Raw genomic sequence first — 19,216 nt, 5'->3', positions numbered from 1 at the left:
CCCTTCGGTGAAGCGAGGGATCACCCAGAGAGGGAAATAAATTAAAAAAAAAATAATAAAAAAAAGAAGAAATAAAACGGGAAAAACGAAGCCTTTCGGTGGATGTATCGAGGCTGGGCACCCGGGGAAATAAAAGGGGAGAAGGGTGGAGAAGCAAGCCTCCCAGGAGGGCAGCCTGAGCGCTCCCTTAGCGGCCCATTGTTAAGCAAACGAAGCGCTCCACCTAAGAAAGTACCAAAGTTTCATTGTGGTCATTGTTTTGTCCTTTGGCTCAAGTGCTTGCAAAAGGATTTTTGGCTCCTGCTACAGACAATTTACCGCTCGCCCACTTCTATTTGGGAGATAATGTTGGATTTGTTTGGGGTGGTGTTTTTTTTTGAAGACCAATAGCCAACAGAGCCGAGAAGGAAAAAAAAATAGTTTGCGAAGCAAAGAAGCTTTTAAAATAGCCACAAAAAAAAAAAAAAAAAAAAAAAAAAAAAAAAAAAAAGACCAAATCCAGAGGGCAACAGAAGCCTCCGCAGACAATAACCTTGTTCGAGCAGGACACGAGTCTCTTCTCCTCACTTTGCTTCTTTTAACCTCCGTGGAAAAAAAAAAAAATTAGAAAAGAAAATAAAAAAAAGAAAAAAAGTGGGTAGGGGGGAGATAATTTCAATGGGGTGACTTCATGGCTATCCCGAAACTTTCTGCGGATCGGATGGTAGCCTCTTTGATTTCACTGGCCGCTTTCCTCCCCGCTGGCAGGCAGAGGCACGGGGGCTAGCAGCGGCCCGCAGGCAGAAAGGCAGGGCCCACTGCCCCCCCCGCGCCGGGGCTCGGCAAGTCGAAGAAAGCTTTTTTTGTCGTTAATTTTTTATTTTTCCCGTGCTCGTGGGTCCCTTCTACCTGTGTCCATCGCTGCAGGTTGTTGTGCTGGCGAGCAATTGGGCTGTTGTTGATATGCTAATGAGGCGATTAGACTGTGGGTAAAGAGCTGGAAAAGGGAAAAGTTTCCACCATTAGAGGGAGATCTCCGAGCGCGGACGGGAGCGCTGCCGAGCCTCCGCCAGCCGCGCTCCCCACGCCGCCCGGCACCGCCACCGTAGGGAGAGGCAAGGCAGGGAGAACCAAATCCTCTCTCTCACGCCAATCCATGAAAATGCTTTGGAAACTGACGGATAATATCAAGTATGAGGAATGTGAGGTAAGCGCTTCCCCCGGGCCCGGGCAAAGCCCCGGCCCCGCAGCTACAAGCGGGAGCCTTCAGCATCCCTTCGTCTCTCAATTTCGTTTAGGAAAACTTCTGCTCCGTCGTCAGGCTTCCTTGCGGTCCTGCAGCCGGAGAGGGGCTGGGGTCCTCCCCCAGGATCTTCGGGGCTTATGGAAACACGGCTTTGTCGGAAGTGTATGAGGAAAGGCAAACAGGATCCAGAAGCAGCCTGGTCTATAGGTAGATCTTCCGTAGATAAGGCTCTTGTAGGACGCTACACTCATCCATATGGATGGATGGATGGATAGATAGATGGAAGGATGGATGGATAGGCAGCTGGCTGAATGAATGGACAGATAAATGAATGAGAGGGCCAAGAGACAAAGGGAAGAGAATTATTCTTGCACTCTAGGTACCCGAGGCATCCAAATAAATTGGCTCAGGACCGACGCTTAAATGCAGCCTTTTCGATATATCTGCGGGTTCATTATACCGAGCTGCCCAAATTTACAGGGGTCAGCTGCCTAAATGAAATAATGGGTTTTGGAAGCAGTGTTCCCCCAGCCTCCTAATTTTCAGGGCCACATTCCCACGGGTTTGAGACATAGTAATTTAACCGCTTGGGAAAAAATAAATAAAATCCACCTCATTCGGTTTTGGAGCCATTCAGCACAGATTGTGTGCGCGCATCTCTCTCTGTGCCTGTATGTGCATCCATATTTTTACAAAGAGGGGAGTGTCTTTTAATCTGACAAAAAGGAGAAGAAGAGGAAAAAGAAGAGCGATGCCCAGGACCCGTGCCTAGTCTCAAACCAACGAATACTATTGTCACCCGTTTCGAAAAAGTTGCCCATGCAGTGGGTTCAAACCGCGCAATAAAAGACTCGACTTTGCAAGTGAACGCTGTTATTTGGTCGTGACCCACGCGGGAAGATCCCCTCAGCCTCGGCGGAGCCTTGCCGACATGCATTTCTGGGTCGAAGGGGTCACTCTCCCATCCGACCCTGACGCTGTTTTAGGTGATGTTGTAGTTTAGGAAAGGGACCGAGGACCCGGCAGGCTCAGCGCCGACTAAATGATTTGGCGATCGAGGAGTTTGGGATGAAGCTGTCTCCCGATGCGGGAGCAGAGCTTTAGATCCACTCGCTGGCGGGTGCTTGATTTCTATGAATGAGGTGTCGGGTGTTGGAGTTCGTGGGTTGTGTAATTTTTTTTTTTTTTAGTTGGCTGAGTTGGGGTTTTTTGCTGTTTTGGATTTTTAATTTTTTTTTTCAACCCGGAAAAAAAAACACATACTTCTCAACTGCATTTCGGGTGGAAAGCCTGCCTGTTCCCCCTCCCTCCCCTCAGGACCGGTCTTCCAGTTTGCACACGTGCGAGCGTGACGATTTCATCGCAAATGGCTTTTGTTGCCTTGCGTTAATGGGACTTTCGCACCGAGGTGTTATCAAACACGGAGGGAGCAGCAGCCACTCCGCGAACCGGCCGGATTTTGTGCGTACGTGTGGGGTCGGCTCTCCGTGTTTACCTCGGGAGAGGATGCGAGAACACTTTTAAGAGAGGATGGAAAAGAGGGTGGCTGTACCCTGCCGGGGGTAGAACCTGCCTTAAAATTAAAAAAACCCAAAAAAACAAACAAACAAAAAAACACCCCAAAATCCAACCAACTAAACAAAACAACCAAAAAAAGGAATGAAAGATGGGAAAAAAAAAAAAAAAAAGAAAAACAAAGACAAACCCAGAAAAAGGGCATAAAAGCCCGGCCAGCCGCGCTCAGCGCCCGGGGCGGCCGGAGCGCCGGGGGGCCGGGGCGGGCGGGCGGAGCGTGGGGCCGGGCGCCGGCGGCGCGCCGGCTGCGGCGGGGCAGCGGCGGCGGCGAGCGGAGCGGTGCCTGTTTTAAGGGAGTTGTTTGGGAGTTGCACAGCCAGTCCGACGGGTTGCGCCGGAGCCCCGGCTTGTCTGGGCCGGGAGAAGCGCTCGCCTTGCCTCTTTTCCCGGCTCCCGCTCCCCTCTGCGTCCCTCCCGCCCTCCTTCCCTCCCCGCCTTGCTGCCTCCTGCCTTTTTCCTCCGTCTCTTCCCGGATCCTCCGAGAGGGGGGCCGCGGGGAGCCCGGCGGATGCTCCTTGGGCTCCCCAGCCCCCCCGCCCCGGGCGCCCGCTGGTCTCAGCGTTGGGCTCGAACCGGAGGAAGAGGAGGAGGAGGAGGAGGAGGGCTGACACCCAGAGGGGGAGACACCCAAAAAAACTTTCCCAGCCGGTTTCCGGGACGTGGGGCACGGAGGCGAGCTTGCTCGGCGGCGCTGGGCGGCCGCCGCGGGGGCAGCGGCGAGGGGAGCCCCTCGGCGGCGCGCCGTCGAGGCATGGACGGGGCGGCGGCGGCGGGCGGTCCCGCGGAGCCCACCCCGCGCAAAGGCGGCGGCGGTGCGGCCGAGGGCACCAAGAACCAAGCGGGAAGCGAGCAGCCGCTCTTCTCCCTGGGCTTTGAGGCCGGCTACGCGCAGCAGCCGCAGCCCGAGGTGCGCCCGCGAAGGACTGCGGGGCTGGGGACATGGGGGGGCGGCAGCCGGGGGGAAGGGAAGGGAAGCGAAGGTGAGGAAGGATGAGGGGAGGGGATCCCGCGCCCCCTCCCCTCTCTCCTTCTGCCCGTCTCTCCCACTCCCTCCCCGCCCGCCCCCCCTTTCTGCATCCCCCTACTGGCTCCCACCCTCTCCCTCTCTCCGGATCTCTTTCTCTTTCACTTTTGCATGCCCTGCAACCTTTTAAAATGTTGCCCCTTTCCTGTGATTCGTCAGACGCAGCAGCATGTGCCCCCTCTCTCTCTCTCCCGCTCCCTCTCTCCCTTTTTGTCTCTCTCTCCCTCTCCCTCTCCCCCATCTCTGATTAGATACACTGATTCTTCATTCAATGGACGTCATTTAGAACAGGCTCTGCCTTGAGTTGCCTTCTCGCTTCACGCTCGATTTCCAGCCATTCTTCCCTTATTAAGTGTTCGTGTAATATTAATAGTCATGAATATCTGCTATTAGGAGTCTCCAGGAAGGCAGCAGATCTGTTATTAGGAGCTCAAGTGAAGCAGCAGCTAAGTCAAAGGAGAAAAAGAAAGAGTCAGAGGAAAAAAAAAAAAGGATTAAGAAAGAAACACACACACGCTAAAAAAAGGGGAAAAAAGCGCAAAACAAACAAACAAAAAACCCAAAACAAAACAAAAAAAAAAAAAAAAAAAAAAAGAAAAGAAAAGAAAAAAAGCAACCAACTTTGACTCCTCACACCGCGCCAGGATAGAGAGCTCGCCTTGGGAACACCCGATGAAGGGCAGCAGAGATCGGTGCAAGTTCTGATGGATTATCGTGGCGCGCCCGCGGTGCAGGAGCAGCCCCGGCGCCCCGGTCCTGCCGCCCGCGCCTAGCGCCGGGCTCCGGCCGCGCTCCCTCCGCGCCCGCGCCGCGCCCGCACCCGCGGGGCTCCGCCGGGGGCTGCGCGCTTCGCCGGTCCCTTTCCTCTGCCTTTTTGTTATTTTTTCTACCTTGGCTTGTAACCCCCGACTCTTCGCAGATGTTAGTGCACAGTTTTTCGGCTATGGTGAGTTGCTTCACGTTTCTCTCGGAGGGGGTTCGGTGCGCGCTGGGTGTTGCTATTGTTGTCGGCGGTGGCAGTGGGGGTTTCGCACCCAGCTTTTCGGAGAGGGCTTTAATTTCCTTTCCTTCATTTTTGTAAATTCGGTGGCTTACGTTTTCCCCTTCTCTCCTCTCTCTTTATTTTTCTTTTCTTCCCTCCCCCTCCCCCCTCCTTTTTAATTTTTTTTTTTTTTTTGGTCTGCTTAAAGGCTTTGCTTGGATCTTACCGCTTCGATTCCTTCACCTTGCCACCTGCAAATGTAGCATTTTCGCTTTCTCGTTTCCCTGCTTCGGGACCGTGGTTCTTTCCTTCGAATCCTCCTTCGTGGAGGCCATTCCTTTTGCCCCTGACGTTCATGTGGGCTCTTCTGCCCGGTCTCGAAAGCCGGCAGAGCCGTGGCGAAGCGCCCGGGCTCATTTCGGTGCCGCTCGCCCGTCGGGGCGGCGGCGCTTCTCCCGGCTGCCTGCCGCATTCCTCCGCTTCCCTGGCGGCCGGGCCGCCGCTGCCCGCTCCGCTCCCAAATCGCACGCTGGCGAGCCCGGCGTTCGGCCGGGCACCCGGGGTTCGGCTCTCCCCGTAGGTGGGGGACCATGGCAGTGCTTTCTCCCCGAAACATTTCTAAAACTCTTAAGGGGGAACTACCGGTTTGTTTGAAGCCTATTTCGGCGTTTTCTGGTAACAAAATGGCAGTGGGCTTGGATTTTCCAGGGTTTTCTTGGGACGCGATCGGTAATGTCAGCGACAGTATTTATCTCGGTTCTGTTAAGGGCCAGAGGAAGGATTTTGGGTTGTGGCAGAATTATTATTACAATAATGCTCGCTTGTGAATTATTTTTATTTGTGGGAAATACCTGCTCCTGAAATGCCGAGGCACGATCTGTTGTGAATCCACACTGTATCGCCGCAATGTTTTATTAATTATTATAAGCTATCCTGTTGTAATTGTTCCTATTATGGCTGTTATCGTTATTGCCATTATTATTGGATTTTTAAAAAGCGAGACTGCCTCTTAATTATTTGGGAAAGGAAATCAGAGGCAGAGAGATCTCCAGATCTGCTTTTCTCAGCCTCGGAGATGATGATTTGCCCCCCGTTGCCCTATAGATGAAATTTTCGAGGCGATTTTGAGGAAAATCAGCTTGATATTATCTTTGTTTTTCTTTTCTCCTTTCCCCTCCCCCTCCTCCCCCTCCTCTGCCCCCTCCATCCCCAAACCCTACCCACCCCCGCTCCCGCTCCCCATCTCAGGAGCGCCACGACAGTACCAGCAACGGGACAGCCCGGTTACCCCAGCTGGGGACCGTGGGTCAGTCTCCCTACACCAGCGCCCCACCGCTCTCCCACACCCCCAACGCCGACTTCCAGCCCCCTTACTTCCCCCCCCCTTACCAGCCCATCTACCCCCAGTCTCAGGACCCCTACTCCCACGTGAACGACCCGTACAGCCTCAACCCCCTCCATGCCCAGCCACAGCCCCAGCACCCAGGATGGCCGGGACAGAGGCAGAGCCAGGAGACGGGGCTGCTCCACACGCACCGGGGTTTGCCCCACCAGCTCTCGGGGCTCGACCCGCGCAGGGACTACCGGCGGCACGACGACCTGCTGCACGCCCCGCACGGGCTGGGCTCGGGGCTAGCCGACTTGCCCCTCCACTCCATCCCCCACGCCATCGAGGACGTGCCGGTAAGCCGAGGGGCCGCCCCGGGGCCCACTCGTTACCGCGGGAGCTCAGCGTCGGGGGGGAAAAGGAGGGAGCGAGAGGAACACCCCCCCCTATTCCCCGCCCGCCCAAAAAAAAAGGAGGAAGGGAGGAAGGGAAGAAGAGAACTCCATCCCCCTCCGCCCCCCCAGGGAAAAGTGAAGCCCCCACCTAGAACAAAAGGTTCTTGCAGCTCGTCCCTGCACGAGTCTCCCCGCTAACTTGCCCACTAAAATATAAATAAATCAAATTACTGTCATCGTTAACAATATTTTTCCTTCTCAATGACAATAAGCTGTTACGATTGGAAGAATGTATAATATCGCCACAGGGCCGTGCATTTGGGGATTTCTTACTGCCTTGGGAAAGACACGAGTCTGAAATGCCTGTGAGGACGTTTAACGAGATCTCACAAATGTAAAGGGGGATGGGGGGAAGTGGGTGAAAGTGGCCTAAGAAGGAAAAATTCGTTTCCTGTGATTACAGGATTGGCATATGGAATAACCATATCCAAAGTTATAAGAGGGTATGGGCAGATCCTCTTCTCTAAAGGAATTAATTGACAAATCAGGGAAGAGGTATACTAAAATGCTGCCACCTTCTTTTAGTAGCGGTGCAAAGGGATGACCTCATAAATCATTACCTATAGGTTATTGAATTCGAGTCAGACCTGCTACACCCTATATTAAATCAAATGTTGGGAGCCTATTGGAGGATGCATTATTTGGGGGACCTAATTCTATTATCGATGAGTACAGACTTTATAAATGATTTCTAATTAAGCATGACATTAGTGCACAGGCTACTTACAAAGCAAGCCAGGGCTATTGTTCAGTTAGGAAAGTGGCCTTATGCAACATGATAGGTCGTGATCAAAGTTCATATTTCTGGGTTTCTCCCTGAAAATGGAATTAGAACATGGCAATAAATTTATTAAAGCCCACAGAGCTCATGCTGAGGAACTGAAGCTGCTCGACTTGCAGGAGGAAAGAGGAGGAGGGAACTGTGGTATCTGGATGTGATTTTTGCCGAAATGCCATCCCAAATTACAGGATCAAATATTACAACAATATATTCGCTGACAGTTTAATGAGTACAGTTTCGTGTTGCAAGGATAATGTTCAGATGAACTTACCTATTTTTGGGGGTCATTTTGAAATCTTTTGTAAATTATACTCAGAGAAAATAGTGAATTTATTACAGCCCTCATCTGGCTAAATTAGCCACAGAAAATTGCTGGTTGTGTTTAGCAGTTTTGCAATAAACGCATACGTTTTCCAAAGTGGAGGATTTAGTAAGCAATTTGGATCCGTTAAAAGCAGGTCGACTCTTTAAACTTGATATAAAATAACATGGAGGCAATCGTAAGAATAAACTAATTTGTTGACTGCATGCCCCTGATTGCTGTAGGAAAACATGACCTAAAATGTTCTCTTGAATTCTCCCTCTCCTCAGTTGTGCTCCATGGCAGTGGGCTGATTCAGGAAGCCTCCTCTTCAGGTCTATGAATTAATAGCATTGCTATACTTAGTGAAAACCAAATGCCATCTGGTTTAAATCCTTGCACCAGTCTAGCCATTTTTTTTTTCTCTGTAAGACTGAATCAGCAGGCTTCATGAAGTAGAGTATAAAATAAGAGGGTGCATCTTTTAGGTGTATTTTATCTGCTTTAAAAAAATCTGTTACAGAAATCTGAGTTGAGAGGATAATTTTTGAATTTTTCCGTTGCTGCAACAGTTAACCTTTAATAAAAACGACTGCTAAATATTTAAGAAAGTCAAGTAGATGGTGAAAATTATTTAATCATAAATATCTCTGTGGGATTTTAAACTTAACAGTCCTCCCTGTACGGAATATGTGTAGAAATAACACAAATAAAAGTATTATGCCACACTACATTTACTTTATGGGTTTAGGGTGCATGCATAAAGGGATCATATTTCCCCATATAGTTAAAACACAAGAACTGCAGCAGTAGTCATTTCTGAACATTTCTCAATTTAATTATACTTAAATCCAGAAGCACTTTAGGCAAGTTACAAATGAGAGCATTGAGTATAATAAAACCTGTAATAAAGCAACTTAGTACCATCCACCCGGAATCATTGAGATCAGGCACAATTAACAGGAGCATAAATCCAAGACAGAATGGAAAATGTTAGAATCAGTATTATTGTTGGACAAAGACTAGAGAAGGAAGTAATAGTTTTTTAAATGGTAATGCCTGGGTTTTGTAACGATTGCGAAATCTTCTATCTCAGCAGCACTGGTGTTAATTTGTAAACACAGCCAGACATTATATTGCCTGTCAGTTTTTGGAATTAGAAAACATGATTTCATTTGACTTTCTAATCACGTCGTGACTCCGCCGCGCAAACCCCAGCTGTAGCCGCGACCGCGGAACCTGCGAGGGGACAATAGTGGGGGAGCCCGGGGCCGCGCGGGGTGCGTGGGCCCCCCCCGGCACCGCGCCGCTCCGCGCTCCTTTGTGCTTTCCCTCCCGCGGGCGCGGGAGAGGGAGCGGGCAGAGCAGCGGGGAAGGGCCGGGCCGGGCCGGGGCTGCTTCCCGGGGAGGAGGGAAGGGACGGGAGGAGGGAGCCCTCAGAAGCTTAAGGCCACTCGGCCCCCGGGGGTGTGTGAGTGATTTATTATATTTTTCTTGGGGATCGGGGGAAGAGCTGGGAGGGCCACAGGATTCCTCTCGATAAAGGAAACCTCCCCCAAATATCTTTCCTCCCTTCTCCCCCCAACCCCTTTCCGTGCAGGATCTGTTGTTTCCATCCCCCACACCGTGCCCAGGAATGGGGGGAGCACAAAACTTCTCCTTCACCCCATCCCACCTCAGCCCTCCCTGCCTTTTTTTGTTGTGGCTGTACACTGACATCCCTGCCTCTTCCTTTTGTTACAGCACGTAGAAGACCCCGGTATTAACATCCCAGATCAAACTGTAATTAAGAAAGGTAAGCTGCTTCCTTGCGCATACCAAACATGTCGTCACAGGCTGGGGACTGCTCGAAGGGAGGACTTACCCGGCCTCCCCCCTCTCCCCTCCAGCCCCCGGCCCCGGGCTCCTTCCTCTGGCATGTACTGTTGGCCGAAAGGTTGGAAGCAAAGAAAAACGGGCGATGTGGATTGAAATCCGCCCTCTTAAATGGCCACGTTTGCCGGGTATTTGAATTATTATTGTCGTTAACGAGGAAAAATGTTAGCAGATGATCTAGAAAATCCAAGCCGGTCTTTTAGTGCGTTAGCGAACAACTGGGTTTCATGGTTTGCCCCGTGCATCTGGCTGAGTGGAGAGCTTGAATCGTTGTTGGTAAACTGGAGCTGTGAAAGCGAAATCGTTGTTCCCCCTCCTTCGGGTTTTCTTATTTAAATCACGCCGGTGATGAGGTGGACTGGTGGAGAACAAGGGGCGAGTTTCTGGAAACTGATGTCTGTCGGTGGTTATGGTGATTTGGTTTTCGTTGGCTTTGTGCGGTTGCTTCACTTGGAATTGAATTGAATTGCTTGGAAGCTGGTACCCAAACCGTGCTAAATATTTATTGCAAATTTTCACTCGATTTTCATTTCCTGTCATTCTTCGGACAACCGATGGATTGGGAAGGTGGTACAGGGCATTTTGCAAAGCAGGTTCTGGATGGAAAGGGATGTGTTTTGTGTTTGGATGCTGTGTAGTGAGACGCTGTTGGAGTAAAACTGGCGGGGTAAGGCGCAGCTAGCTCCTGCCTGCTCTGAGGGGTGCTGTGACTGCGTGGCCGCCTGGAATTTGGGTACCCAGGCCATCACAGGAGAGAGGTGCTGAGTAGAGGCACTCTCCTCTCTAACCCTAATCGCTGTACAGCCAGCGAACCTGAGGTTTCATACCCCCACACCCCCCGCCTGTAAAGCCTTTGTCACGTCAAATTAGATGTGCAAGGGATAAATCTTAAGAGATGCTCTTTCCAAGTCGACATGATAATTGGCTCTTTTATTAGTAATCTCAAGAGTTCGTTTAACTCCTGTTGTATCTATTAGCCTTCCCAGAGCTATTAATGTCACAAGTGATCTATCCAAAACGGAGAGAACCCCCCGCTTGGTTGGACTGTGCCCGCCAAGCAGAGCGGGCTAAAGCAGAGGAGAAAGGGAAGGCGGCCGGGACCCGAGGCACCGAACGGCGGCACGGCCCGGCACGTCCCTGCCGGCCGCCGCCGGGCAGGGATCAAGCTGTATTTTGGGGTGCCGTTCCTCCGCCGCGTTAGGGATTTTCCACGTCTAAATTTGTGCGCTGGAGGGGCCCCGGGGTTGCCCAACATCTTGCTGGCTGCGCCGCTGCCCGGGCACTGCCCGCCCGACACGGCGGTACCGACGTGCGGCACCCGGCGGCCTCGGCGCCGGCCAGGGGCTGCGGGGGCGGCTGCGGGGTCTTTTCAATTTCCCCGCTGCGGGTCGAGGGATGTCCGGCTCTCTCCCTGCGCCTCCCGACGAGAAAGGGGAGGGGTGCCCCCGCTGCGTCCCCGCTGCCCCGCAGGCGCTGCGGGGCCGGGGCTGGCCGCTGAGAGCCGCTCGGGTGCTTCCCCCTCCCTCCCCGGCTCCCCGCCCGCTCCTCACCCTCACCTCCCTGCTCCTCCCTCCCTGCAGGCCCCGTGTCCCTCTCCAAGTCTAACAACAACGCCGTCTCCTCCATCCCCATCAACAAGGACGCGCTCTTCGGCGGGGTGGTGAACCCCAACGAGGTCTTCTGCTCGGTGCCGGGCCGCCTCTCGCTGCTCAGCTCCACCTCCAAGTACAAGGTCACGGTGGCGGAAGTGCAGAGACGCCTGTCGCCGCCCGAGTGCCTCAACGCCTCCCTGCTGGGCGGAGTGCTCCGGAGGTGAGGGGCGGGGGGACGCGGGAGGCGGGATGCCGGGCCGTGCCGTGCGGGCGGGAGGGAGTCAGGGAGGGAGGGATGGAGGCAGGGAAGGAGGAGGACGAGCGCCCACGCGGGGCGGTGGCGCGGGGGGAGTGCGGCGGCCGCCGCTAGGGGGCGGGGCGCGCGCGGCCGGGCGGCGGGAGGGGGCCCGGGCGCTGTCGCCGTGGCAACGCGCGGCCTTGCGCGGCCCCCCGAGCCCCGCCGTGAGGGCCCTGCGTGTTCCTGTCCTTCTCGTGGCCATGAACACCCCCCACGGACACACACACACACACACACACACACCCCCAGGACTTGGTGGCAGGCACCCTGCCATGGGCTCCCCCCCCACCCCGTGGCCTCACCCAGGCAATTAGGCAGTGCCTGGGCAGGGAATAACATCCAGCATTAATTAAGGCAGCTCCCAGCTCTGCAGCCCCGCTTAGCCCAGCTCTGTTGCGAAGCCACAGATGGGCCACGTAGAGTTTGGTGTGAGGGCAGTGGTGCTCTGGGGCTGCTGGCCCTGCAAATCAGGCTCCTCCCTTCACGCCTGGAGAGAAGCTGCCCCCGTGTCCATGGCACCTTGGGAGCTCAGGGAGACACCTCAGAGCTCCGCGTCAGCTCTAGGGCTGATCCAGACCTTAGTGAGGGCCACTGTTCTCTAGATGTGGAACCATCCAAAGCACTGTCCCTATATGTGGGATTCAGCTTTCAGCAGCACTTGGTCTAGAGCCTCCCACAGCCATACATCCCATCCCTTGTGCCTAAACCCTTTATTCCCTTCCCTGGGAAAGGATGTGTTGGGGGCATGTGTGGGTGGGAGCCAGAGTAGGAGCAGGTGTTCCCCCAGGCCCCATTTCTCAACACCTTTCTGTGTGGTGCAGGGCAAAGTCTAAAAACGGAGGGAGATCTCTGAGGGAGAAACTGGACAAAATAGGACTAAACCTGCCAGCCGGGAGGCGTAAAGCTGCTAATGTTACCTTGCTCACATCGCTCGTGGAGGGTAAGTGACTCGAAGAGCTGGGAGGGCTTGTTTGGAAAATGTGCCTGTTGCTTTTGCCAAATGGGAGAAAACTTGCTGTTGGGTCATTCAGGTTTTCTTTCTCCTTTCCCAGTGCTGCTCATTGGCATTTAGAAGGGCGTTATTTTCTGTGTCTTAAAGGAAGATCAGGTTAATTGTGTGCATTTGCTTTTTGTTATAACCTGAAATGGGTTTGTGCAAGTCCTGCAGACTCAGCAAAGCTTTCTATTATTTATTTGCTTTTTAGTTTCCAAACTAGATGTTTTCAGGGCCCCATCTTGCTCACTCATTCAAATGAGTAATCCCTCTGTGGAGTAAGCAGATCTCATTGGGAGCAGTATGGGAAGGATCCCTATGAAGGAGGGTTGTGGGCTTATGAGCCGTGTAAGAGACCGATGAGTATCGAGTTGGAAGTTACGGGTAGCAGAGCCTCTTATACTTCACTGCTGTTCTTCTGCCACAGGTAGACAACCAAGCAATTTTAAATGTCAGAGACTGCAGCTACTTTAAGTTTGTTCTCCCTCCCAGCCTGCAGCCACATAACAGTAAATCATTTAACTTTTCTGACATCTGCATTTGAGAAATGCGTGACCATTACTTCCTGAATTAATTTGGGAATCCTTGACCTCAGCCATGAATTAATGGTGTCCTGAAAGCCTCAAAGTTGCACCACTGCTAGCCCCCACTCCCTTTTGGTTCTCATTTTCAGAACACATGTTCCCTTGGCTATATCATTATCCTCTGCTTTGCTTTGGCTAGAAAAGATTCAACTTGTAATTTTTTGGGATGTCCTATGCTGTCTGTGCGGGGAGGTGGGAAGCTTAAGAGTTTGCAGTCATTTAGTCTTGAAGCAGTGGCTGTGTCACACTGGCTGAAACAAAGTATGCCTGAGGCTTCCAGATAGACCCCTCTCCTTTCCCCTTAGGTATGAGTTTGGCTGCATTTTAGACTGGTTCGGTTTGTAAAGTGCTTTTAAACTCAGCCTGAACTGTCCAGGTTCAACTTAAGTTTGGTTGTGTAGGCAGGAATTTGTGTTGTTGTCATGCTTCGCATTCTGTGAGAAATGTTTCATGTTCAAAGGGACGGGAAAAGAAGCGCTGGGGAAAGAAGCGCTATGCAGTGATACCAGGTGTCATTTTTTTAAACATCGGGATTAGTGAACAAACTATATTTATACCGCATGAGAATTACCGCGTCTTTGTGTTTCTGAAAAGGCTTTGCAATTGCATTGACATGCTGTGGTAAAAAAATCACGAGGGGAAAACTTGTAAAAAGTCTAGATTTGGTAGATGCTTAGCATTATTTGTGATATTAATGAATATGGAGGTTTTATGGTAATCCATTGTTCTGTTTGGCTTTCATATACAATGGCTTTGAAAAGAATGATTAAAAAAAAAAGAAAAACAAAACCAGAGGCCTGATCTTCAGATAACTTAGTGATGGTGGCTAATTTTGGGGAGATGATAGTATAAACATTGCAGGAGCTTCGAGTCCCATAGCGATGAGGCAGTTTCTAGAGTACTGTTATTGTTTATGATCCGCTCCATTTTATGGAAACAAGCTCACTGGACTGAGGCTTTGAAGCTCTAATTGGCGCATGCGTTCTTCCGGAGCTAGAGCTAATGGCAGGAAGCCCTGCAGTAAAAACCAACTGGTTCAGGAAATTAAAACCAAAGATTTGAAAATCAACAAAACAGACAGACTCGGTGGAATGACCCTAAAATTCTCATGGTTAATTGTTTGGGGGTGAACATATAATTATATGCGATCAAGTTAAATTTTAAACACTTAGCTGTTTAATGCATTTTATTTAGAAGAGCTCTAGGAGTAATTATGATCAATATTAATCATTGATGCATTGCAAAAGAATATAGAAATGTGGCTGAGGCAAACACATTTTCAGAGTAAATAGCTGTGAATAAAATGTACATAAATAGCTCTCTCTAGGTATGGAGATGTAAATCGAAGCACACATTCTAGGTGGATGGACCCTGTCTGGCTAAAAGTATCTCTTAGTCAATGTGAAATTAAAAAATTCTTATGTGAGCTTTCACTCATAACAATTGTTATGAAAATATGCATTTGCATTACCTTCAACTGAAGCAAAGAAAACTGCAAGATAAGATGTAATTAGCATTTCTGGCCCTAACTTTTTCAAAGAGAAAATGTCCAAGCTTTTGAGAAGAAAAGCCCAAGTAGAATGTAGTGCTTTTTCTGAGTTTTTTTCAAATGGATTTTTGCCTCTGTTTGATGTGTACTGATGAGCTGTGCTTCTTTCCATCCCCACCCCTGCCTCCCTATTCAGGAGAAGCAGTACATCTAGCTAGAGATTTTGGGTACGTTTGTGAGACAGAATTTCCTGCCAAAGCAGTAGCTGAATTTCTCAACCGACAACATTCCGATCCAAACGAGCAAGTCACAAGAAAAAACATGCTTCTAGCTACAAAGTAAGACATTTAACTTTCTGGCATGTTGCTTAGAAATGAGGGAGGGGGACAAAGTCAAGTTTGGGGCTTTTATTTGTGAAGATATTTGTTTGCTGCATAACAAGTGGCTGATGGCTTTGTAGGTTGTGAGGGTGTGTGTTGGCCCTCCTGGTATAGGAGAACTCTACATACCAGCTTGGTTTCCTCCAAATCAGTTTGTGTAGATTACCTTGAATACGAATTGTGCAAATTGAGGATGGATGTTAAGTTACAGAAAAAGTAGTCATTCTTGAAAGCAAAACATCTTCTGGGCCTATTCGCTTAGCTTATCAATTTAAGTAGAAGGGGAAGTCCTCCCATTGACAGTAAAATAAAACTGGCACATTGAACCGATTTCAGTTCATTAAAATCAGGAATGGTTCTTCCTGCCTAAGCAGTTCTGTTACTTAGCTGATACAGGGATATTAAAAATATATTTTAAATTACAATCTGTATGCAGTTAAAATGCTAGTGGAGTTTATCGTTGGTGGGGCTGCTTAGACTTCCAGGTGGTGTGTGAAAAAGAAAATTATTGTTTTGGTATGTTTGCTGGAAATTAAAAGGGTTGTTCAGTAGCCCTTAATTACCAATGGAGGTGTCACCAAAGGGCATAGTGCCAGAGGACACAAGCAGGAGATGGGATCTGCTTTATTGGCTGTAAGACATTAACGTGGGTTTTAGAATACAAACTGTTTCAACACGCCTCTGAACTGTCTTGCTGTAAGGTGTGTTATTTCTCCAACCATTTGTGCAGTGAGTGGGTGATATAACCTATCTTCTGCTCCATGCCCTCGTATCCTCCCTTTTCACCTCCCTGGAAGGAAATTTCCAGGCACTGGTTAGCGTCAGCCTTCCCCTGTGTGGAAAGGTCCCTTTGGATTTGGAGATAGAGATATGTATATCTAAATGTTTCAGAATACCCTAATTTAAATCCTCAGTTGCCGGCTCTGCCCTCACTCATTCTTCCTGGCATGCAGGTGTGTGTTTTAGCCTTGTGAAGGAAGAGGCCCATATCTCTCTCTGGTTCCCCCCAAAAAAGGAATATTCTAAGATGTGGATAAATCCCTTAGCTTACCTTCGGTTATCATAGCCTGTGTATTAAGCCTGCTCAGGAACTTTAAACTGTGTTTGTGCTCCAAACTGCAGCTGGACAGGGATGTGTGTTTGTGGAGAGTATTGGGGGATGAGATATAGAGAGTGGTGGGGCAAGAGGCATGTGTCTCCATGTTCCTGTTGCCTGCCTGTGTGTTGGATGGGGCTGGGGTGTAATGTGTGGTGTGCTGTTGTGTGTGCATGCAGGGTGAAGGGAAGAGGTTTGTGCATGCCAGGGAAGTGTGAGAACTGGGGAAGGATGCATAGAGAGGAGAGGGAGAAAGGAGAGTGTGTGTGCTCAGGAGCAGGAGCCCCCTTGATCCAGGGGCTTGTGCAATCTAGCAGGGAGAATGCACAGGCTTTGCTGCCACCAGTGATGGTTCATTTCTCTCCCTCTCTCTTCCCTTCCTTCCCTCCCTCCCTCCCTTCCTCTCTCCCTCCCTCTGTCTCTCTGCTCCATTTGTGCTACAGACAGATCTGTAAAGAGTTCACCGACCTGCTGGCTCAGGACCGATCTCCCCTGGGGAACTCGCGGCCCAACCCCATTTTGGAGCCGGGCATCCAGAGCTGCCTGACCCACTTCAACCTCATCTCGCACGGCTTTGGGAGCCCGGCGGTATGTGCTGCTGTCACTGCCCTGCAGAACTATCTCACCGAGGCGCTCAAGGCCATGGACAAAATGTACCTCAGCAACAACCCCAACAGCCACACAGACAACAGCACCAAAAGCGGCGACAAAGAGGAGAAGCACCGAAAGTGAGGATCCCCCCCACACACACGTTCCTCTCCCTTCCCCCTCATAGCCCATCGATCCATTCATCTCCCTCCTCCCTCTCCCCGGCACCCAGCACCCCAGGCTACAGCAACAGAATGAGCGTCCTTCTGCCAGTCCTGTTCTCTGACTCTGCAGGACTGCTCTGCCCTCTCTCCACACCCCTTCCCAGAATCCACATTTCCATTTGCTCCTGCTTAAATTCCCCCCTCTTCCCACTGCCACCATCGTTTTTTCCCCAGTTTGGAGCCTAAGAGAACAGAACAGGGGGACGGAGCCAGCAAAGAAAAAAAAGTTCTGTCTTGAGTTTGTGAACTTTTTTTTAAATAAAACAAAAGAAGAAAAAAAAAACAACAAAAAATAAAACAAAAAAGAAAAGGACTTTTTTCTAAAAATATATTAAAAATTAAAAAACAAACAAAAAGAAATAAATAATACTTTAAAATTCTATGAGCTTCACCGGACTGAATCACCACCTTCCCTTACATAAACTTCAGTTAAGATTGTAGCCATACTAAAAATGAAAAAAAACAGTGAAAAAATACAACGGCAACAGCAGACATACAAAAGACAAAGAGGACTGATGACATTTTATCAGTATTGTGAATAAACTTGAACACAAAACACAAGCAGTTCCATGTCATATCTTCAGTTGTAGAACTTTTTCCTGTCCAAGGTAAAGCGACCAACTTGAACTTTCTATTGCAACACGATTCACGGTTATTATATAAGGGAATCAGTGTTCATGTATGTATATATTTATTTATGTGTAATTTAATGGGAATTGTAAATATGGTGAGTCTGTTTTAAGCCTTTTTTTATTTATCTGGTGATCTCGTTTACCTCTTGTTTAGTGGGTTTTAAATCTTCCCCTCTTAGTTCATCATGTGGTTCATGGTACTTATTTAGATATCAGAGGTTTTTTGGGGGTTTTTCTCTGGGATTCATCATTTTTAGCCCTATTGTAGCATGTTAAAAGCGACAATGAAGCAGCTGAACAAATAAAAAACCGTTAATTTTTATATATAATTAGTATGACATTTAGTTTCTCATTGAAGATAAAATAAAGTGATGTTGGACCCTGGCAAGGTTTTTAAACATGTTAGTGGTTTTACAACCCTTATGTGTTGTGGAAGATGAAAAAAATTATTTTCATCCACTGTCCTTCTCCCAAAAGCACCAACAGAGCAATAAATTAATATTGTCTTTTAAAACAAGATTTAGCTTTACTTTCCTTTTTTTCCCCTCTTTTTTTCTCTCCCTTTCTTTTGTTTTTATTTTTCTCCTTTTTTTTTTTTTTTTTCCCAAAGAACTTCAAACATTTGGGACCACCTGGTATCCTGTATTTCCACTGGCCATATTGGAAGCAGTTATAGTTGTGTTGTATTGAGTTGTGCCGGCAGTAGTTTCCATGCCTATCAATGTATCATAGTCCTTTGTTGCCCAGATAAATAAATATTTGATACGCTTTATGTCGATTTTTTTATTCAGTAGCTGTCTTTACCCAGGCGTATTTTTGTTCTTGGCAGTATTTTTTATTCAGTATGGTTACAGTAATTGAGTTTAACTCTCCCTTGACAATTGCTCCTTGCAATAAGCAGCTGAACCCATTGTTTCCCTCAAGTATAATAAAAACTTACTTTCAACTTGGAGTTCAGAACAGGGTATCATTTAGATATTCCACTGAGTCTGTATTCAGACAAATGACACAATAAAGCACAATGTATTCTTTTGGATAAAAAATTGTCTGTACTACTAACAAAAATGACACACTATCTTTTCTTTAACCAAAACATAATTTTATTTAAAAAATAAAAGTTTTATTTTATTTATGTTGACCTCTAGGTTTTTATTTATGTTTCTATATAGCATACAGAATTATAAGCCTATAAAATTTTGTACATGTAGTCGTAACAGAGAGCAGAGATTAAAAAACACGTCTCAAGAAGGACATTTTAAAAAGAATCATTACTGAGAAAATACTGAAAATTATTGCCATGAAAAAAAAAATTTATACTGATAAATCAGAGCTGGGTGCTCCCTCCCCCTCAAGAAAAAAGAAAAGCTCCATAGTTGATGCCAACAGAATCATCTCACATTTGTGAACTTGAGTGAAATCTTGCAGGAGACAGATTATTTCTGATTGATGGTTCGTGTTTTAGTGGAATGCACAGACTGACATTTTGAGATGGCTGTGTCAGTTTATAAGGGACTGAAATTTTTATCTTGAGTTTCTTCTTGTGGAAACCAGTTGTGAAACAGGGAAGTTCGCTTTAAAAAAACAGAGTGTGTATCTTGAAGATGGTCTGTAAAAACATGTGAGAATTCAGATTTTGAATCTATTTTCTTTGGCCCGGGGGGTAGGTGAAGTCAGGATCAGGCTGGATTATGTTGTATCATAGGAAGCGAGACTTAATGTCTCCCTAACAGTTTAGAATGTAAAGGCATTTTAAAGAGAGGGTCTCCTTTAAGTGTTGATGGTATTCTAGTAGTG

The 19,216-nt window shown here is 48.7% G+C and overlaps 1 protein-coding gene and 1 long non-coding RNA gene across 4 annotated transcripts; one reads left to right on the top strand and one right to left on the bottom strand.

Moving 5' to 3' along the window:
* The first annotated feature begins 1,034 nt into the window (after positions 1 to 1,034).
* Positions 1,035 to 18,554, top strand: TFAP2A (transcription factor AP-2 alpha). 3 transcript variants are annotated; one of them, XM_068199367.1, is made up of 8 exons: positions 3,577 to 3,707; positions 4,218 to 4,770; positions 6,055 to 6,489; positions 9,414 to 9,465; positions 11,126 to 11,357; positions 12,257 to 12,375; positions 14,699 to 14,840; positions 16,422 to 18,554. In XM_068199367.1, exons 2-8 carry the CDS (start codon positions 4,744 to 4,746, stop codon positions 16,708 to 16,710), a joined length of 1,296 nt encoding a protein of 431 aa, XP_068055468.1. In that variant the 5' UTR covers positions 3,577 to 3,707; positions 4,218 to 4,743; the 3' UTR covers positions 16,711 to 18,554. The 3 variants fall into 3 exon arrangements, with proteins under 3 accessions (XP_068055459.1, XP_068055450.1, XP_068055468.1); XM_068199358.1 differs by lacking the exons at positions 3,577 to 3,707; positions 4,218 to 4,770 and adding an exon at positions 1,035 to 1,186; XM_068199349.1 differs by lacking the exon at positions 4,218 to 4,770 and having other exon boundaries at positions 3,294 to 3,707.
* Positions 10,458 to 11,240, bottom strand: LOC137479106 (uncharacterized). The gene is made up of 2 exons (XR_011001964.1): positions 11,102 to 11,240; positions 10,458 to 10,956 (listed from the first exon to the last, which is right to left on the bottom strand). It is a non-coding gene; the product is annotated as an uncharacterized lncRNA (long non-coding RNA).
* Positions 18,555 to 19,216: the final 662 nt, after the last annotated feature.

Source organism: Anomalospiza imberbis, chromosome 1 (assembly GCF_031753505.1).
Source record: "Anomalospiza imberbis isolate Cuckoo-Finch-1a 21T00152 chromosome 1, ASM3175350v1, whole genome shotgun sequence".
NCBI classification, from domain to species: Eukaryota; Metazoa; Chordata; class Aves; order Passeriformes; family Viduidae; genus Anomalospiza; species Anomalospiza imberbis.
This window is presented reverse-complemented; position numbering and strand designations above follow the sequence as displayed.